This window comes from Hylobates moloch, unplaced genomic scaffold (assembly GCF_009828535.3).
Source record: "Hylobates moloch isolate HMO894 unplaced genomic scaffold, HMol_V3 SCAFFOLD_24, whole genome shotgun sequence".
Classification (NCBI taxonomy): domain Eukaryota; kingdom Metazoa; phylum Chordata; class Mammalia; order Primates; family Hylobatidae; genus Hylobates; species Hylobates moloch.
This window is the reverse complement of record NW_026652299.1, coordinates 7640719-7658713: the sequence shown is the minus strand read 5'-3', so window position 1 is coordinate 7658713 and position 17995 is coordinate 7640719. Positions and strand designations below refer to the sequence as shown.

General features: G+C 36.5%; 1 protein-coding gene across 13 annotated transcripts in view; it reads right to left on the bottom strand.

Moving 5' to 3' along the window:
- The window catches only part of GTDC1 (glycosyltransferase like domain containing 1), a 421645-nt gene that overhangs the window by 214967 nt on the left and 188683 nt on the right, over window positions 1-17995 (bottom strand). Inside the window, exon 2 of one of the 13 annotated variants that reach the window (XM_058434264.1) lies at window positions 17552-17657. The exons of the other annotated variants lie outside the window; for them this stretch is intronic. Within the exon in view, the coding sequence (XP_058290247.1) occupies window positions 17552-17634 (83 nt within the window). The 5' untranslated portion in view covers window positions 17635-17657. The remainder of the gene's footprint in view (window positions 1-17551; window positions 17658-17995) is intronic. 13 annotated transcript variants of the gene reach the window in all.

The following is a 17995-nucleotide window of genomic DNA, read 5'->3' as shown; positions in this document are numbered from 1 at the left end:
AGTGTCAAGCTGGTTGGGAGCCACTTTTCCTTCTTGTACTTGCAACATGGTAGGACATAAACTGTAAGATGAAACTGCATTACTGTCACCAACCACTTTCTCATCATGGGGCTGAGACTGATTCAAACATGGTTCACAAATGGAAAGAAACAGATACACAATGATCAAGTTCAACTAAAGAAACAGTCAAGTGTATTTTATACAATTACTTAGGTATTATACAAGCATGGAATAGCTGAGATGAAGTAAAGCACAGTGAGACAGTGAGTTCAGAAAAGAAGAGTCATCATCACATGTGTTTGGGGAATATTACAAATACTTTCATGGAGGAGGCATTTTCAATAGGCCGGACTGGATCTGTAGTTTTTCAACAAACAGAAGACATTCCAGACAGAGAGCCTACAGAAAGATCCAGAAATATAAGTGGTCAATACTCAATTTGAAAACAAAAAGGTTGGCTGAACGGGTTGGCTCATGAAAAAGTTGTAATAAGAAAAGCTGCAAATGCAGATTAAGTATATATTGTAGAGGACCTTGAATGCAAGGCTTACAAGTGGGCCAATGTGTACATAGTGCAGGGATGCTGAAGTTTCAGGCTATATTTTTTTAGGAGTAGAGAAACAAAAGGCAAAAATAACAACACAAAAACAAAAAAATAAAAATTCCATAACAGTAGAAGTAAAGACTAAAGAAAAAGGGACCAGTTATGAGATGATTAGAGCAATACAGACAAGTTGCAAAGAAAGTCTGAAGAAATGTGGTAACATTTCTCCTCTAAAGGAGAAGGGACTAAAAATGTACCTTCAAGATTTTGAAATGTAATGACTATTGGAAAGATCATGCCATCATAAAAATATAAAATCAAGGACAGTGTCTCATGCAAGAAAAAGAGTGACTGAACACTATTTAGTAAATCTTAAGTTTAAGGTGTCAGGGTCTGTACAAACAAGCATTTCCTACAAAAATGTTGAGATACGGTCCTAAAGTTACTGATTATAGCAATAAAAATAATATTATCCTTTATACTTATATAAGCTTGTACCTTTCACTTTTTATCCTTCTAGTGTTGGTAATTATATCAGTTGTACAAATAAGAAAACTGAGGCTCAGAAAGGATGACTTATCAAATCTCACGAGTATTACATGGCAAAGTGAGACTGGAGACAGATTTTGGAACTTTTGGTATAGAAGTCACTTTGAAGTTGTAAGATTATCAAGAAAATGTGGAAAGAAAACATAGTAACTTGTGCACAGAAACAGAGGGAAAGCCTAAGACTGTAAAGCAGTGATTATTCAATACCTCAGTAGATGACCAAGATGCCTAGCAAAGCATTACAGGGCCTGGCAGTCAACAGGTATTCAATGAATAGCTGTCACATCAACACTCAGAGGGGAGACAGCACCAAATCGTGTCTTTCCATCTGTGATGGACAGAGGAAATAGCTCTCAGACTAATTTAAGGCAGCCACTTTCTCAAATGAATGCTTACACGTAACTGGTATGTAAAATACACAAAAACGCCCTTGAGTAAAGCAGGAATAGATAGTCTGGAAATTCACCTAACTCAATCTTTTTTCACTTCCTTTGACAACATGTCCTTTGTATATATTAATATATAGAAATCCCTGAGACAACTCCACGCAACCCAAGAAAACGCTGGAAATCCTCTATGTTAGTCAGTCACAACAGTGATGATAATTTGGGACATCTGAGTATAGCATGAAAGAATAGGTAACATTTGGTCTGAAGAGATCATACTGAAATCGAGTACCAGCCTGTCTACACTTGATGGTTAAACAGACACTGCACTGTCATGTTCTACTAGCTGGGATCCTTCATTACTTCTTTCTTGGATTTATTTATGACCAAAAGCTTCCTATGATTATGACTCATATCATCAGATCACTTGGACATCACAATTGTATAGAATGGAAATGGTATATTTAATCGAGTCAATTCCCTGTGGCTGTCTTGTTCCAGTACCCTGTTGCAGAATCTCCCCACCCACTTGCATCTTGTAAGAAACTGGCCATGCAACATTATTCCACATAGAAGCCAGAGAGAAAAAGAACTGCATAATGTCAGAAGGTTAAAATTAAATGTGAATGCCCAAATTTTATATCTTAGCAGAAAGAAGTTTTGTGATCTAATCATGTTACTGATAGGACCAGTTACATGTATGACTAGGGAGGAAAGGATATGAATGTCCCTACAGTTGAAAAAAACGAAAGAATGATTGAGTCCTTTTTAACAGTAGACTTGACAATGTTGTTCCATTTTAATATAAATTGTAAATGAAAAATCTAGTCCAAATGGAGAGTAAAAACAGTAATCATTATTTTAAAATCCAGCCCAAGTTAAGTAGTAAAAAACAGTAATCACTATAAGATTTTATTATGGCAATACCTGTGTACAAATACGAAGAAATATGTAAAGAAAATCACAAGCTAATTCTTGGATAATTTATTCAAGGAGTAAGTTATGAAAATTCATCAATAAGTAGAATAAATGGGGTAAGGCAAAGACAGCTTACCATAGATTCTATTTATGCAACTCCAGTTTTAATTTAGTTTGCATTGATGGACTCTTATTTCATGTGTTACAGTTATGTTAAACCTAGACACAACACGCATTGCATCTCAAGTTTTCATAGTACAAAGACATTTGGACGTGGCATAAACGTCCTTTTGCTCCTTTTGCTTCAAGTCATAAACGGTTCAGCTGTAAAAAAGATCTGAATAGACCTAACAAAAATCAGTGAGTGAATTTAGAAGAGTAACTACATGCATTAAAATTTTTATTTTGCTCTTCTGATTTTTACATGGTAATTTGCCTTCAGGAGAAACCATGCTGACACTGTCCTGGGTGTTTTCAGGCCTTTTCAAATGAGGCTGAGACCCGGTTCCAGGATCGAATATGCTTCAAAGGAAACAGTACCACCTACAACACCTGCCATCAAAAAAGACAGTGGGCCGATGAAAAACCTAGGTCAAAAGAGCATAACTTGGGCAAGATGCTGGTTAAATTCAATAAATAAAGCAGAAGAGTAAAGTTTTCAAGGAGAAGTCTCGTTTAGAATTTAGGAGGTGACTCTGGAAAATCTTGAACAGATGTCAAGCTTGACTGGGATTATGCAGCGGATAGAACTGGCAGGAACTAAGGAAGAGGTATCAAAGCCCCAGAAGGTGCCTATAGAATAAAGCAGAATATATCAGGGGAAAAAACAAAGAGAAAAAAATCTGACCAAGTCAGCTAAAGGTGGCAGTTGAAAGGTGAGGAGAGAGAAGGGAAAGAGCAGCAAAGTAAAGGCCTAGAGCTGATCTCATGGCAACTGGCAACAAAAGAGACCTGGGGGTGAATGGTCAGCTGGAAGAACGCAGGAGCCCAAACAGCTGTGCGGACGAATCCCAGGTCTTGGATGGATAAAACCATAAGTCACATCAATGAGCAGGTGTGCATCTGAAGCTAAGGATGTGTCTATCAGCTGACTCAGGTAAGAATGGCTCAGGTACTGTGCAAGACTGAGCTTGCAGATAGGGGGCATCAGTGGACCTGACTGTGCCCAGCTAGGGAAAGCCAAAGGCACAGAAACAAAAAGAGGGTGAAGAGACAGCAGTAAATAGAATAACACAAAACTGTTTCTGAATTATACTATGTGTACTTGGTAGAGACTACAAAACAAACCTAGAATATGAAAATGTGGATTTATCCAAAAGACAAAATTTTATTGTATTTTTACCCAAAAAAGATCCCTAATAATATTAACAATAAATTTAAAACTTCTTAAAGTACAAAATTATAAATATACTATTATTAAAGCAATGTAAGACTAGATATATAGGAAAAGACCATAAGGAAGTAAAACAGGTTATTACAGCTTCTGGGTTTATGAATTTTCATATTTTATCTCCAAAGTTCTATTATACAATTATATATTACTTTTAAAATTTAAAAAATAAAAAATATTAACAATAAAACTTGTAATAGTAAGCATGCCTATTACCTTTTGAATTATTTGATTTAAAGTAATTTCTACTTATAAAATATTTCTTGGGTAAAGAGCAAGGTATGTACATAGGCTTTTACATATTGAAGTCCTTATAAAATCTCCTAAAGTTAGTAATCCCTACATCTAATTTATCCATAACTATAAGGTACAGTTTAAACTAAGGAGATCATCTCAAGTTTTCTTTTTATAAAAATCCCTTTATTTTTAAATACATAAGGAATATATGCTAACACTGCCTTTTCACAGTAGTAGGAAAAGGTTAAATCAAAGGAATCATTGTGGTGTGCGTGCAATGCAACTTATATGGCAAACAGTGCCAGAGACTGGTTTTAAAGGGCAAAAATCATGTCATCTCCATATTTGTTTAAAACCCCACAATGCATACATACACTATTTAACAACTGCATTCATTAACGTTTAAACTAGAACTGTGGTTAAGGTCATGTACTCCAAAGGTGGGCCACCTGGGTGTACCATGGACTATGAAGGCAGACTACTCAGGTCTACCATGGATTCTAAGGGAAGACTGCCTGCTTTGCCAACTACTAGCTATGCGATTTAGGGAAAGTTTGTTTGTTGGTTTGTTTGTGACAGAGTATTGCTCTGTCACCAGGCTGGAGTGCAGTGACACAATCTGGGCTCACTGCACATCCGCCTCCTGAGTTCAAGCGATTCTCTTGCCTCAGCCACCCAAGTAGCTGGGACCACAGGTGTGCGCCACCATGCCTGGCTAATTTTTGTATTTTTATTAGAGATGGGGCTTCACCATATTGGCCAGGCTGGTCTCAAACTCCCGACCTCAGGTGATCCATCCACCTCAGCCTCCCAAAGTGCTGGGATTACAGGTGTGAGCCACTGCACCTGGCCAAGTTTTGTTTTTTGTGTTTTTTGTTTTTGTTTTTGGTCTTCTGTTTGTTTCTATTTCCTCATGTGATAAATGGGCCTATGAGAGTACTCCTCTTATAGGGTGGTGTGAGATGTGTAAGGTGCTTAGACCACTACTTGGTACATTGTAGGCATGATGATGATTTTGAGACTATTTACCATTATTTTTATTAAATTGTTTTGGCAATGACATCCGAATTAACTGATGAATCAAATATCAAAATGTTGCAATATCTGAGAATTGTTTTATTTGGCATTCTATAGTTTCTACTCTTACTATTCTTGTTTTCATCATACAAAATGTTACTTATCAAAATTATTAGAAAACTCTCCTACACATGAACAGCATTTGACTTAATTACTCCAGATCTTTATGCAATAACCAATTTCCAGAGACACTGCACTTAAGTAATTCCTATACCTTAGAATCTACTGAAAGAACATTCTGTCAGTCTTTTTTCCAAACACAGTGCAGTGTGCAATGATCCAATTTGGTTAAATTTTAGATTGTTGGCAATTGTAAGCTCATTTGGAAGTAATTTTTCTCCCTAGATCACTTGTGCTTGAGCTGAGAGAAGAAAAAATGAAATTATTATTATTGCCAAAATTATACAGACTGCCTTTGAAGTCCTAAACTGACTACAGTGTCCTGTATACACTAGTCACCCAATTCTAAGAATCCAAATAGATGATCTATCAATTCAGTGCAAATGATATTTTGATATGCTGCTTTGGTGCTACAATTAAATTTTTCGGAAAAACACATGATGTTTTAAAAAGACTTTGGTTGGGTTCACAGCTCACTTTGTTAAAGAAAGTTCCTGTTCAAAATTAAGCAAGTTAGGGAAGACTGGCCAGGTACAGTGGCTCACACCTGTAATCCCAACACTTTGGTAGGCCGAGGCGGGTGGATCACCAGGTCAGGAGATCGAGACCATACTGGCCAACATGATGAAACACTATCTCTACTAAAAATACAAACATTAGCCAGGCATGGTAGCAGATGCCTGTAGTCCCAGCTACTCAGGAGGCTGAGGCTGGAGAATCGCTTGAACCCAGGAGGCAGAGGTTGCAGTGAGCCAAGATCGCGCCACCGCACTCTCACTCTAGGTGACAGGGTGAGACTCCGTCTCAAAAAAATAAATAAATAAATAGGCAAGGCTAAGTAGAGTTCATTTCAAATTTTGGTTCTTGGGTCAAGTTTTCTCAGTACATACTTGGCATATTCACTACCATTATGAACATAATTCTGACACTAAAGAGAAAGCTCACTCTTAGGCTTTCAGTATTATTTACATGCTCATGGCTCCCGTATCTGGATTTCAAACCTAGACTTCTCACCCAACCTTCAGATATTCCCTGTTGGAAACCTTCACTTGGATAGCCTACTGGCAGCTTAAACACAAAAGGCCTAAAACAGAATTCTTCATCTAATTCAATAAATATGCTCTTCTGCTGAATTTATTGTTGCAGCTGCAGGCACAACCGCTTACCAAACCAGAAACCTGACAGTCATCTCCTTTGACTCACTCTCCCTGAACTTCAGTTAAGAACCTACTAATGAATCCTGTGCAGTTTACTTCCTAAATATTTCTCAAATATGTCCCTTCAACTTCATCCTTATTCATAACCTTTTACATAGTGAAGCCTGGACTGCTGCAAAAAACACCTCACTAATCTTATTTCAAAGTCTACCTCCCCAACAAGTTTATCCCACATCTAGCTACAGAACCCTGCATCTAGAATGCAGATCTGGCCAGGTCACTCTTCTGCATAAAACCGAGTCCCTTAAGTATGTGAGGTGTCAACCTGTGCTGGCCTCTACCTAGCTCTACAAGCTCATCTCCTGCCTCATCTATTTCCCAATTGGAGCTTCAAGTATAATGAAATGACTATGACTATGATTCCCATAAGGTATACACACCAGGTTGCCTTTTATCTCCATGCTACTGCTATCTAATTTGCATTGTATGCCACTATTCCATGCTTCCTTCCCTCAAATCAACCCAACCACAAATTTGTCTGCATCATTTAAGAATCAGTTGTCATTACCCCTGCAAGAAGGCTTTCCAGGTCCCTCCACTAACATCCAAGTTGGATTACATATTCTCTTGGGTGTCCCCATATCTTTGTACTTACCCAACTAGTATACATAAACACTTATTATCCATTTTCAATTAATCGACGAAGGTATTGAAGGTAGAGCATTATCTTACTCACTCATCTTTGTAACCTCAATACCTGGCTCTTAACAATTAATATGTTGAGCAAACACACATACACATATATACATAAAGTCATTGGCAACTTAACTTTGGTCACATTGTCACTTATCAAATTTCAAAATAAAAATGAATATAAATACAAACCAGTAAAATATACTCCACATTATTGTGATAGTATTTGCTTGACAGAATAGGAAACCTATGAATTTTCCATTATTTCCTGTTCTATTTATCCATGTTAAAGTCAAACTGTTGATTTTGTCTTCTATTTCAATAATGATTCTAACATTCTTCAGACTCAACAAATGAGTTCCTAGTTCCTGCATATCTGAACCAAATCCCCTGTCATTCTCTTCACTCTATAACCTATGTTTCAGCCACACCAGACTTGCACCACTGCCCCAAGCACATGTGTCTGTGCCTCTTCCTCTGCATGAAATACCACTCCATCCTATTCTCTGGGGAAACTCATAGTACCAAAAAACTTCACGCCTCCTGCCCTGGGTACCTACCATGAGTCATTTTCTCAAGTTTCTACTTTCATGAATCTTTGTATATTATCTCTGCTTAGCATTCCCTTTGTGTTAAATTAGGTCTCCCATTCAATTCAGTATGCTCTCATTCCCTTTTCCATGCAAAATGCCTATGACATAGATGTTTGGTAAGTATTAATTTAATGTATTATAGATTGATGCCTTTATATTCCTATTCCCATCCAACTATCGGAAGGGTTTGTCTTTAGCCACACACTCTTCTCCTTAAACAAATATTCCTTATGAAAACTCAATCATCCTCATAGCTTCATGAAAAATCTTCAAATGTAGATCTCCAGCTCTTACGCATCACCCAAATACTAGTCCTCTATTTCCAGTGGCCAACCAGAAGTAACTACTTGAATGCCATGCTATTACTTTAAACCCAGTATACTAATTGATATGGTTTGGCTCCATGTCCCCACCCAAATATCACCTTGAATTGTAATCCTCATAATCCCCACACGTTAAGGGTGGGACCAGGTGGAGGTAATTGAATCACCAGGGTGGTTTCCCCCATGCTGTTCTCGTGATAATGAGTGAGTCCAAGGAGATCTGATGGTTTTATGTGTATCTGGCATTTCCTCTGCTTGTACTTACTTGTTCCTGCCACCCTGTGAAGAAGGTGTCTGTTTCTCCTTTGCCTTCTGCCATAATTCTAAGTTTCCTGAGGTCTCCCTAGCAATGTGGAACTGTGAGTCAATTAAACTGCTTTCCCTTCTTAATTACCCAGCCTTCGGTATTTCTTCATAGCAATGTGAGAACAGACTAATACACTAATATTGAATAAATTCATTTTCTTCCCTTTTCAACTTCACCCTCTGCCATATGTTAGGGATAAGTTGTGCAAATTTTTACTATAATAAAGATGCTAAAGTTTGTCTTTTCTCCTACCCTCCAACCCTGGATTTTTTATCAGCTCAGGCCACAAAGATTGAGTATCTTCTTAAAAAACTTTCCTGTCTTCAACTCCTTTCTAACATATTGCATTCATGATAATTTTACCAAAACTGCTATGACTAATTCAATCTGCCAAATCCTTAGGGAAACTACCTGGCTCTAAACAAAATGACAATGGAGACTAATGTAGGTTAATCAAAAGCAAAACAACGGGTAATTCTAATCCTCCATATCTTCCAAATTAAGGCCTGTTTAATGGGTAGAACTCTGGGTTTCTTAGACTTCAGTCTACTTATTTCATCATCTAAACGGATGGAGTTACTTTCCGAGAAATGTCTTGGCCCTGCCAGCAGATCCTTCTGCAGCTCAAGGATATAAGCCAGACTCTTTACTTTTATAAAACAACACCATCTTTGGCAACTAGAGAATTGGGAGCTATAGCATATGGATCTCCTTTCAGTCAACATAGAATACTGATACTTCAGATATGTGTTAATGACCTGAAGATTATTTTCTCTAATATGTACTAAAATATTTATAGATGAAATGATAGAAGATTTGCTTCAAAATAATTCAGTGGAGGGGGGATAAAATGGGACAAGGATACAGAAGAAATAAGATTGGTCATAGGTTGATAATTATTGAAGATAAATAACCAGTACATAGAGATTATAATACTTCTATATGTTTCAAATTTTTACAATAAAAATTTAAATAAATTTGAAATCAAGTACTGTAAAAGGTTACTAGTATTTACCATGAATAATGGACCCTTGGCTGATTATTTTCTTTTTTCTCTACACATCCTTTTTAGTTGTCTAAAATGAGCAAGAATTACTTTAAGAAAGTTATAAAATGTTAAATTATTTTTAAAAACTATCCCGTCTGTACATCTTAGGCTTCTTGTTAACTCACATGTGAAAGGAATATCTTAGTTATTCATTCCTCAGAATCACTGAAACTTTATCATTAAGTAAAAAAACCATTAAGCTGTGTATCTAACATTATTTTATTATCATTCTCAGTAGAATTATTTTTATTAAAACAATAGGCTAGTCTCACTTTTTACTGAGGGATGATCCATGAGCCAACATAATGTAAACCTTACTTTTTTAAAGAAATGCTATAAAAAATATCCATTAGGTTCAATGCCCCTTATAATAAAGATATACCTAGCAGTTTCCTCTTAGAACTTTAGTTTTCAATGTAAGCTACATATTAGAATTGCCTGAGAGATTTAGAAAATCCTAATGCCTAAGGCACACCCAAGACCATTTAATGGTCCAAGCATCAGTAGTTCTTAAAGCTCCCAAGAGACATTTATGTGCAGTCATGGTTGAGAGGCATTGTCTTAGAACTGTATAAATCAGAGACAATTTGTTTATTTTCTACAAGTATATACAAAAACTGACAGCATAATATACACAACTTCAACATATATCAATAGTTTTGCCAAAGTTGGTTCACCTATCTCTCCACTTAATTAAAAAAAAAATTTTTTTGCCGTAATATTTTAAAGCAAATTCCAGATATCAGATCATTTCATCTTTCAGTATTTCAGTATCTAAATATTACTTCTTATGGATCACAGATTTAATTCCTTTTTATTAGACAAAGAGAGGCTTTGTTAAGCTTAGTTTTGTTGTTGTTGTTCAAATGGATTAAGCTTCCTTAAATTAGAATTTCTAAAATATCTGTGTTCTTATACTTCTGTTATAACTTGGATTTCTTATTTTTGTTTTTGCTTCAATGGTCTTCAGTTATATTGTGTATGTACATTTTAATAAAAAACAGATCTTTGATTGCATGGGTTTTAAATGTATCCTTATATTACTGTCCTCTCAAGATTGTATACAATATCTACTCTGCCCATTACCCTATATCAAATCCCTCAGCTTGACTTCATTAATAATGTTTACTTTTCCTTCTTATAAAAGTAATGTATTTTCATTATAGGATAATTTGGAAATACAGTAATAGAAAAGAAAAACATCACTTATAATTCTACAAATGGTATGTAACAATTTGTTCATCTAGAATACCTTACCCCAGTTTTTTTCCTATACATGCAAACATATTTTATACAACTGAGATTGTACTATATACATTATTTTCATAATATAATTTTGACTTAACACTTTTGTAAGTATATTTCCAAGTCTTTAAACTTTTACAAACATAATATCTAAGGTCTGTAGAATGAATATTTCAGCATATGAATATACTATCATTTACAAAACTGGTCCCTTATTATTGGCCAGTGGTGTTACTTTCCAATTACCATATATAATGCTTTATTAATAATTCTAATCATTCCTTTGTCAATAACTTTGAAGAGTCTGAGATTCTGCCCTACTTACAAGCAAGTTAGCCTGCCACAGTGTCCTGGATGCTGGCAGCAGATATAACATTTCAAGGTCAAAGACAAAGGACTTATTACTCAGAACACAGTAAGCAGCATGAGCATCACTTTCATGTTAGTTCCCCTTGGTCTCCAAGGCCCACAGAGGTGATGTGGAGTGGCCCAGATGGATGATGCAAAGGGAGTGGGTTTGCATCACAGCTGAGGAACGCTGCGCTCTGAGAAACTCAGATCTTTTATAAGTAGCTGCAAGCAAACTTGCCAAACCTTTATTCCAAAGGGACATATTATCTTTAGTATACTGGATAGCAAATAAATGGGCTATCTGACAGGAAGGGAGATACTATCTCTATATTCCAATGCTGTTTGTTACCCAAACCTCCTTGAGTAAGTAGTCCACAACAAAAAGGCATTTGATGCCTCTCTGCTTGCGAGACACACAGATTCAAGAGACCTGTGGATAACTATCTCCCTACGTTCTTTAGGACAAATACATACCGTGTGATTACTGAGATTCTTGATACAATATAGTACCAAATTACGTCCTAGAAAGACTGAATTACTTTATATTCACATTCATAACATATGAATGCTTCTGCCTCCCTTTCAAAAGTTTCCATGACTTCAACTTTCCTCAATTTTATCTGTCCTACTGTCCTCCCAAAATATAGCACAATAACCAGAGGAAGAACAACACAGTGATAGAGACTGAGGCTGAAAGGGCTGAATTAAATAGCAGCACCACTGTTCACTAGCTGTGAGACCTGGAGGCAGTCACTCAATAAATTTTCATCCCAGTTTCTTCATCTTGAAAGTGAAGATAATCACCTTATTAATATAATAATGAAATGTGCTGATATATGAAGAGACCTTAAAACCGTGTCCGGCAAATAGTAAATGCTATGTAACTATATGCTATTATTACCACGTCTGGCTGCTCCTCTATGTCCATCCCAATCCTACCCATACTTCAAAGCTATGTCAGATACCACAGCTTCAATGAAGGCAGACTTCTCCTGCTCCGAAATCCCAATTGTACACTGGACCTTTTATTATATAAAGGGTCTCTGGACCTTTTCATTACACACTGTGTAAAGAGGTCTGAACTGACCATGTGTCTTTTGTTTCTAATGCTTCACAACTTTCACCTCCATGACAGTATCAAAAGGCTTTCTAGCATCTACAAAAATTTTTAACTTCCTTGATCCTACTGGTGTCAAAATAATGCTAACCAAATTCAAATTACTGTAAATGAAAATCTTTATATTTTAATTATGTGAAAAACTGAAGTGATTTTTTAAGAAGTAAATCAATAATTTTCTATGGGTTGATAAGAGTCAATGAAACAGTACTGGACATTTCAATATTTGGAGGAAATATTTTTTAACAAACTGTAAATTATAAATTATACACCAAAAGAGTAGAAACCACAGACTCTCAAACCCCTAGAGCAATAATGGAATTCACCATGATAAAGGTGGCACCAAACTGATCCAGGACTAAAATAAATAAAATAGAAGACCAAATAATTTATGGAACAAAGCCATTAGACTAGAATAATAACCAGGTTACAAATGCAGAAAACTTGGAATTTCCTAAAATACACACATGTACTTCAAAAAAATATCTTCACTGTAGTGGGCATTTTGAAAATCAGAAGCATAGTTATTTTTGACACAAAATGAAAATGATGCTGTAATTCTAAAAAGTACACTTCACAGTTTTATGTGTCCTCAGAGTTTTCAAAGTATTTTCATGACATAACATGAAATTAAATATTATAAAAATCTTATGATATAAAAAGTATAGATACTTTTTGTTCCATTTACAGATAAGGAAATTGGAGTTGAGATCCGCCATAGCAAAATAAAAATATTTTTGTTGCTAAAACATAGCAGTATTTAGATTTTTTAAAAGCATGCTAAATATTATTTTAAATAATTTAAATTGCTTAAATTGAATTTAAATAATTTGTTTCAATTATTAAGATTTAAACGACTTAAATATTTTAACATACTACTCTCAATTAAATATGAAACCTCAAATAACTATCTGGATGAAAGATTTCTTAAGGGCCAGGCACGGAGGCTCACACCCATAATCTCAACACTTTGGGAGGCTGAGGTGGGCGGATCACTTGAGCCCAGGAGTTTGAGACCAGCCTGGCCAACATGGCGAAACCTCATATCTACTAAAAATACAAAAAAAATTAGCAGGGCATAGTGGCACACACCTATTATCCCAGCTATTCAGATGGCTGAGGCAAGAGAATCGCTTTAACCTGGGAGCCGCAGGTTGCAGTGAGGCAAGATTGTGCCACTACACTCCAGCCTGGGTGACAGAACAAGACTCTGTCAAAAAAAAAAAAAAAAAAAAAGACTTCTTAAGAAGCTTAACTTAGGAAGCTCACTGCCCCTTTAGAAAGTTATTTTATAAAGAAAAACACAATAGATAAAATTATTTAAAAATACTAAGATAAATATTTTCACTTGATTCTAATTGCCACCACCTACTAGTAGAGATGCCTCACCTAAGATTACGCCTTACCTAAGATTATGACCAAGGAAGAATCACAGAATCAATGAAGGTAGTGGCGTTGGGGGGTGGGGGGTAACTTAATGCTCCAAATGAAGCTTCTTGCTTCTTTTCAACTCTATTTTCTTGTTTTTTTTTTCTTCTTTCAGTCAAAATACCCATTTTACTTTTGTTTTTGAGTAATATTTTTGCTAGACACAGAATTCTAGGTGGATAGCTTTTTTCTTTCAGTGTTTTGAAGATGTTGCTTCACTACCCCTTAAAATGTTTCCTAAGAGAAATCTGTTGCTGTGCTGAACTCTGTTCTTCTGGTGAATACAGAAAAGGTGACAAAATGTATGTGATTACATTACATAAGATTATATCACCTTGCCATGCAAGGAGATTCTCTCCCTTCGCTGGCTTTGAGAATGTAGGCAGACATACTGGAAAGGTTCACGTGGCAAGAAATGAGGGTGGCCTCTGGGCAACACCAAGCCAGAAACTAAAGCCTTTAGTCCAACAGCCCATAAAGAACAATATGCTACTAACAACCATGTGAGCTTGAGAGCAAATTCCTCCCCAACTGACCCTCAGTTAAGACCACAGCCCTGACATAATCATGATGTTTCTCCAGTAGGCTGGTGGGAACAGGTACTATTTCTGGCCTTTTGTGAGCAATGGGCATGATTTCCTTTGTTACAATTTGGATATGGTTTATTTGACTCCATTAAGTCTCACATTGAAATCTGATCCCCAATGTTGGATGGGGGTTCTGGTGAGAGGTGTTTGGATTGTGTGGCAAATCCTTCATGAATGGCACCAAGCTACTCGCATGGGAATGAAGGAGTTTTCACTCTTAGTTCTCACAATAACTGGTTGTTGAAAGAGCCTGTCACCTTCCTCCCCTCCTTCTCTTGCTCTTCTCTCAACATGTGATCTCCACAGTCCAGCTCACTTCACTTTTCACCACGAGTGGAAGGAACCCAAGTCCCTCACCAGAAGCAGATGTTGGGGGAATACTTCTTATACTGCCTTCAGAACCATGGCCCAAATAAAACCCTTTTATATAGAAATTACCCCGCCTCAGGTATACCTTAATAGCAACACTAACAAATATACCTTCAAACCTTCTTAGATGGTTCTTTCTCCAGCATGTGTTAATCTGAATAATCAGGTGAAACCCTCTACAGACATCTAGAATTCTCTCTTGGAGCAGCTTTATTCCAGTATTCTGTCCTTTATTTATGCAGATACTTACCTCCATCTCCTCAAATCAAGAGGTCTGCCAGACCACTCTGGATTCCTCCTCCTTGCACCAAGATCTAGAAACTATTTCAAGGATTTAAGCTGGGGATGTCATAGCCACCCCCCCCCCCCCCATTTAGTTCCTTTCTGTCAGGAATCAATGTTCCTCACTGCTAAACGTCCAGTGTCTTGAAAACCATATTTTCATAGATTTTGTCCATTTCTTTTGTTTGTTTCAGATGAAAATGTAAATTCAGTTCCTGTTACTTCATATTGATTGGAACCAGAAGTCTTCCAACAAATACATTTAACCACTGATATGCTTTGGCTGTGTCCCTACCCAAATTTCATCTTCAATTGTAGTTCCTGTAATCCCCACGTGTTGTGGGAGGGACCCAGTGGGAGGTAACCAAATCACTGGGGCAGGGTTTTCCCATGCTATTCTCATGACAGTGAATAAGTCTCCTGAGATCTGATGGTCTTATAAAGGGCAGTTCCCCTACACACACTCTCTTGCCTGGTGTCATGTAAGGTGTGTCTTTACTCCTCCTCCTTCACTTCTGTCATGATTATGTGGCCTCCCCAGCCATGTGGAACTGTGAGTCCATTAAACCTCTTTTTCTTTATAAATTACCCAGTCTCAGGTATTTCTTCATAGGAGTATGAAAATGGACTAATACAACCACAGCAGTAAAACCAAAACCAGTGATGGAATCAGGATAATAAAACACAACATAAAAGGTATTTGCTGTGACCATGTAGATATAATCCAACTGGGTAGGGGACCAGGAGGTAAAATAAATTTTGGAGACAGAGTAGACTTACCCATGGCATTAACCATATAATATAGGTGAGAGTCTTTGGATACAATTTAAAACTGAACAAATCAAGGAAGAGAAGTATACCCATATTTAAAGAGCATACAAGTAAGAAAAAATATATGAAAGATAATGTTGATTAAAATAAGATGGCAGCAAAGGAAGAACAAGAAAGTGAGAACACATTAATCTTACCACTCTGTTTATTAGATAGAACTAATAGATACTACCTCAAGCAATAGAGAACCTAGGTTGTAACTACAAAAGTAATCAATAGGGGGAAAAAGTAAACCTTCCTAACATCAAAAGAACTATACTTAGACACACAAAAGTCTGCCAAAAAAAATTTTTTTACATGCCTACCTCAGAGGAAGTAGAGAATCTAAAACAGCAGAGTTCCATAAGAGATCCAGAATGCTTCTGCCCACAAAGGGAACTACCATCACCACCACTATCCTTACCCTCCAAATAAGGCACTAAACTCACATGCCATCACAAAGGAATTCTACCAAATGTTTAAAGGGCAGATAAGTCTCCTTCCTTCCTTCCTTTCTTTCTGTATAAAGAAATTTTATATATATATATATATATATATTTACAGAGAGAGAGAGAGAGAGAGAGACTTGCTCTGTCACCTATGCTGGAGTGCAGTGGTGTGACCTTGGCTCACTGCAACCTCCACCTGCTGGGTTCAAGCAATTCTCCTGCCTCAGCCTCCCAAGTAGCTGGGATCACAGAGGCCCACCACCATGTTCGGCTAGTTTTTGCATTTTTAGTAGAGACGGGGTTTCATCAGGTTGGCCAGGCTGGTCTTGAACTCCTGACCTCAAGTGAGCCACCTGCCTCGGCCTCTGAAAGTGCTGAGATTACAGGTGTAAGCCACCATGCTCAGCCTAGATAAGTACATTTCTACTTAAACTGGTACAGTGAAATATGGAGTGATGAGAACTTCAATATTATTTTATTGTTATAAAGTAAGTATAACAAGACCAACACACAACAAGACAATCTCACTTATAATTAGATGCCAAAATCTTAAATAAATATTATCAAACAGAATCTAGCAGGAAACGAAAACAGAGTAAGACATCATAAACAAGTTATCTTTTTCTCAAAAATACAATTACGGTTCATTATTAATAAAACAATTTATAAATTTCATCATTTTAATAGCTCTAAAGAGAAAAACAATCACATGATCATGAGAAGGCATTTAACCAAATGTAACAGCTACTCATGATTTTTAAGTGAACAAAATTTTTATTCTTAAAATATGAAGATGAACTTTTTTTACTCTAATAAAATATGTAGAGTTCAACTCAAAAGCCAGTATCATACTTGGGAAGAAACATTAAAGTCAGCAACAAGACAAAAAGTGTATCACCACTATAATTCAGCATTGTACTGCAATTACTAGGCAACAAAATTAGGCAAGTGAAAAAAACCAAAGGCATAAAAACTGGAAAGAAATATGTAAAATTATCAATATTTTTAGATAATATTAGAAAGCTCAACACCTTCATCCAAAAAAATTATTTATTACAATTAGAGAATTTGGTAAGCTGATAGTGCACAAAATTAATATGTTATATATATATGTATGTATGTCAGCATTTAAAGAAAGATTACATAAATAAATTTTTAGAATGGACAAGGCCTGTATGAAGAAAAGGTTAAAGTACTACTGAAGGAATCACAAAGATGACTAAATGGAAAGCTGTACTATCTCCTTGGACACTGTACTAGTCTGTTCTCACACTGCTATAAAGAAATACCCAAGTCTGGGTAATTTATAAAGAAAAGTGGTTTAATTGGCTCACAGTTCCACAGGCTATACAGGAAGCATGGCTGGGGAGGCCTCAGGAAACTTACAATCATGGTGGAAGGTAAAGGGGAAGCAGGCACGTCTTACATGGTCAGAGCAGGACAAAGAGAGAGAGTGGTGGGAGGTGCCAGACACTTTTAAGCAGCCAGATTTCATAAGAATTCTATCACAAGAACAGCACCAAAGGGGGAAATCCACCTCCATGATCCAATCACCTCCCACCAGGCCTCACCTCCAACACTGGTGATTACAATTCCGCATGAGATTTGGGCAAGGCATAAATCCAAACCATATCCAGACATGAAGAGTCAACATGTGAAGACATCAATCCTCTTTATCTTGATCCCAATAAAAAAAAAAAAAAAAAAAAACAGGTTGTTTTTGTTTATTTTAAACTAGACAAACTGATTCTGATTTTCATAGCCGAAGACTATGAAAAACAACAGCCAAGTAAACTCTGGGGTTAGGGGGTAGTCAATTGGAGATGACAACTAACCCAACTAGACATTAAAGAATATTTTTAAATCTCAAAAATATAAAGTATAGTACTGGTTCAAATATTAACATGTCTATACGAAGGCAAAGTCTAGAAATAGATACAAATGCATACGAGGAGTTGGCATATGGTAAAGGTGGCCTCTCAAATCAGAGATGAACAACTTGGTAGACACCTGGA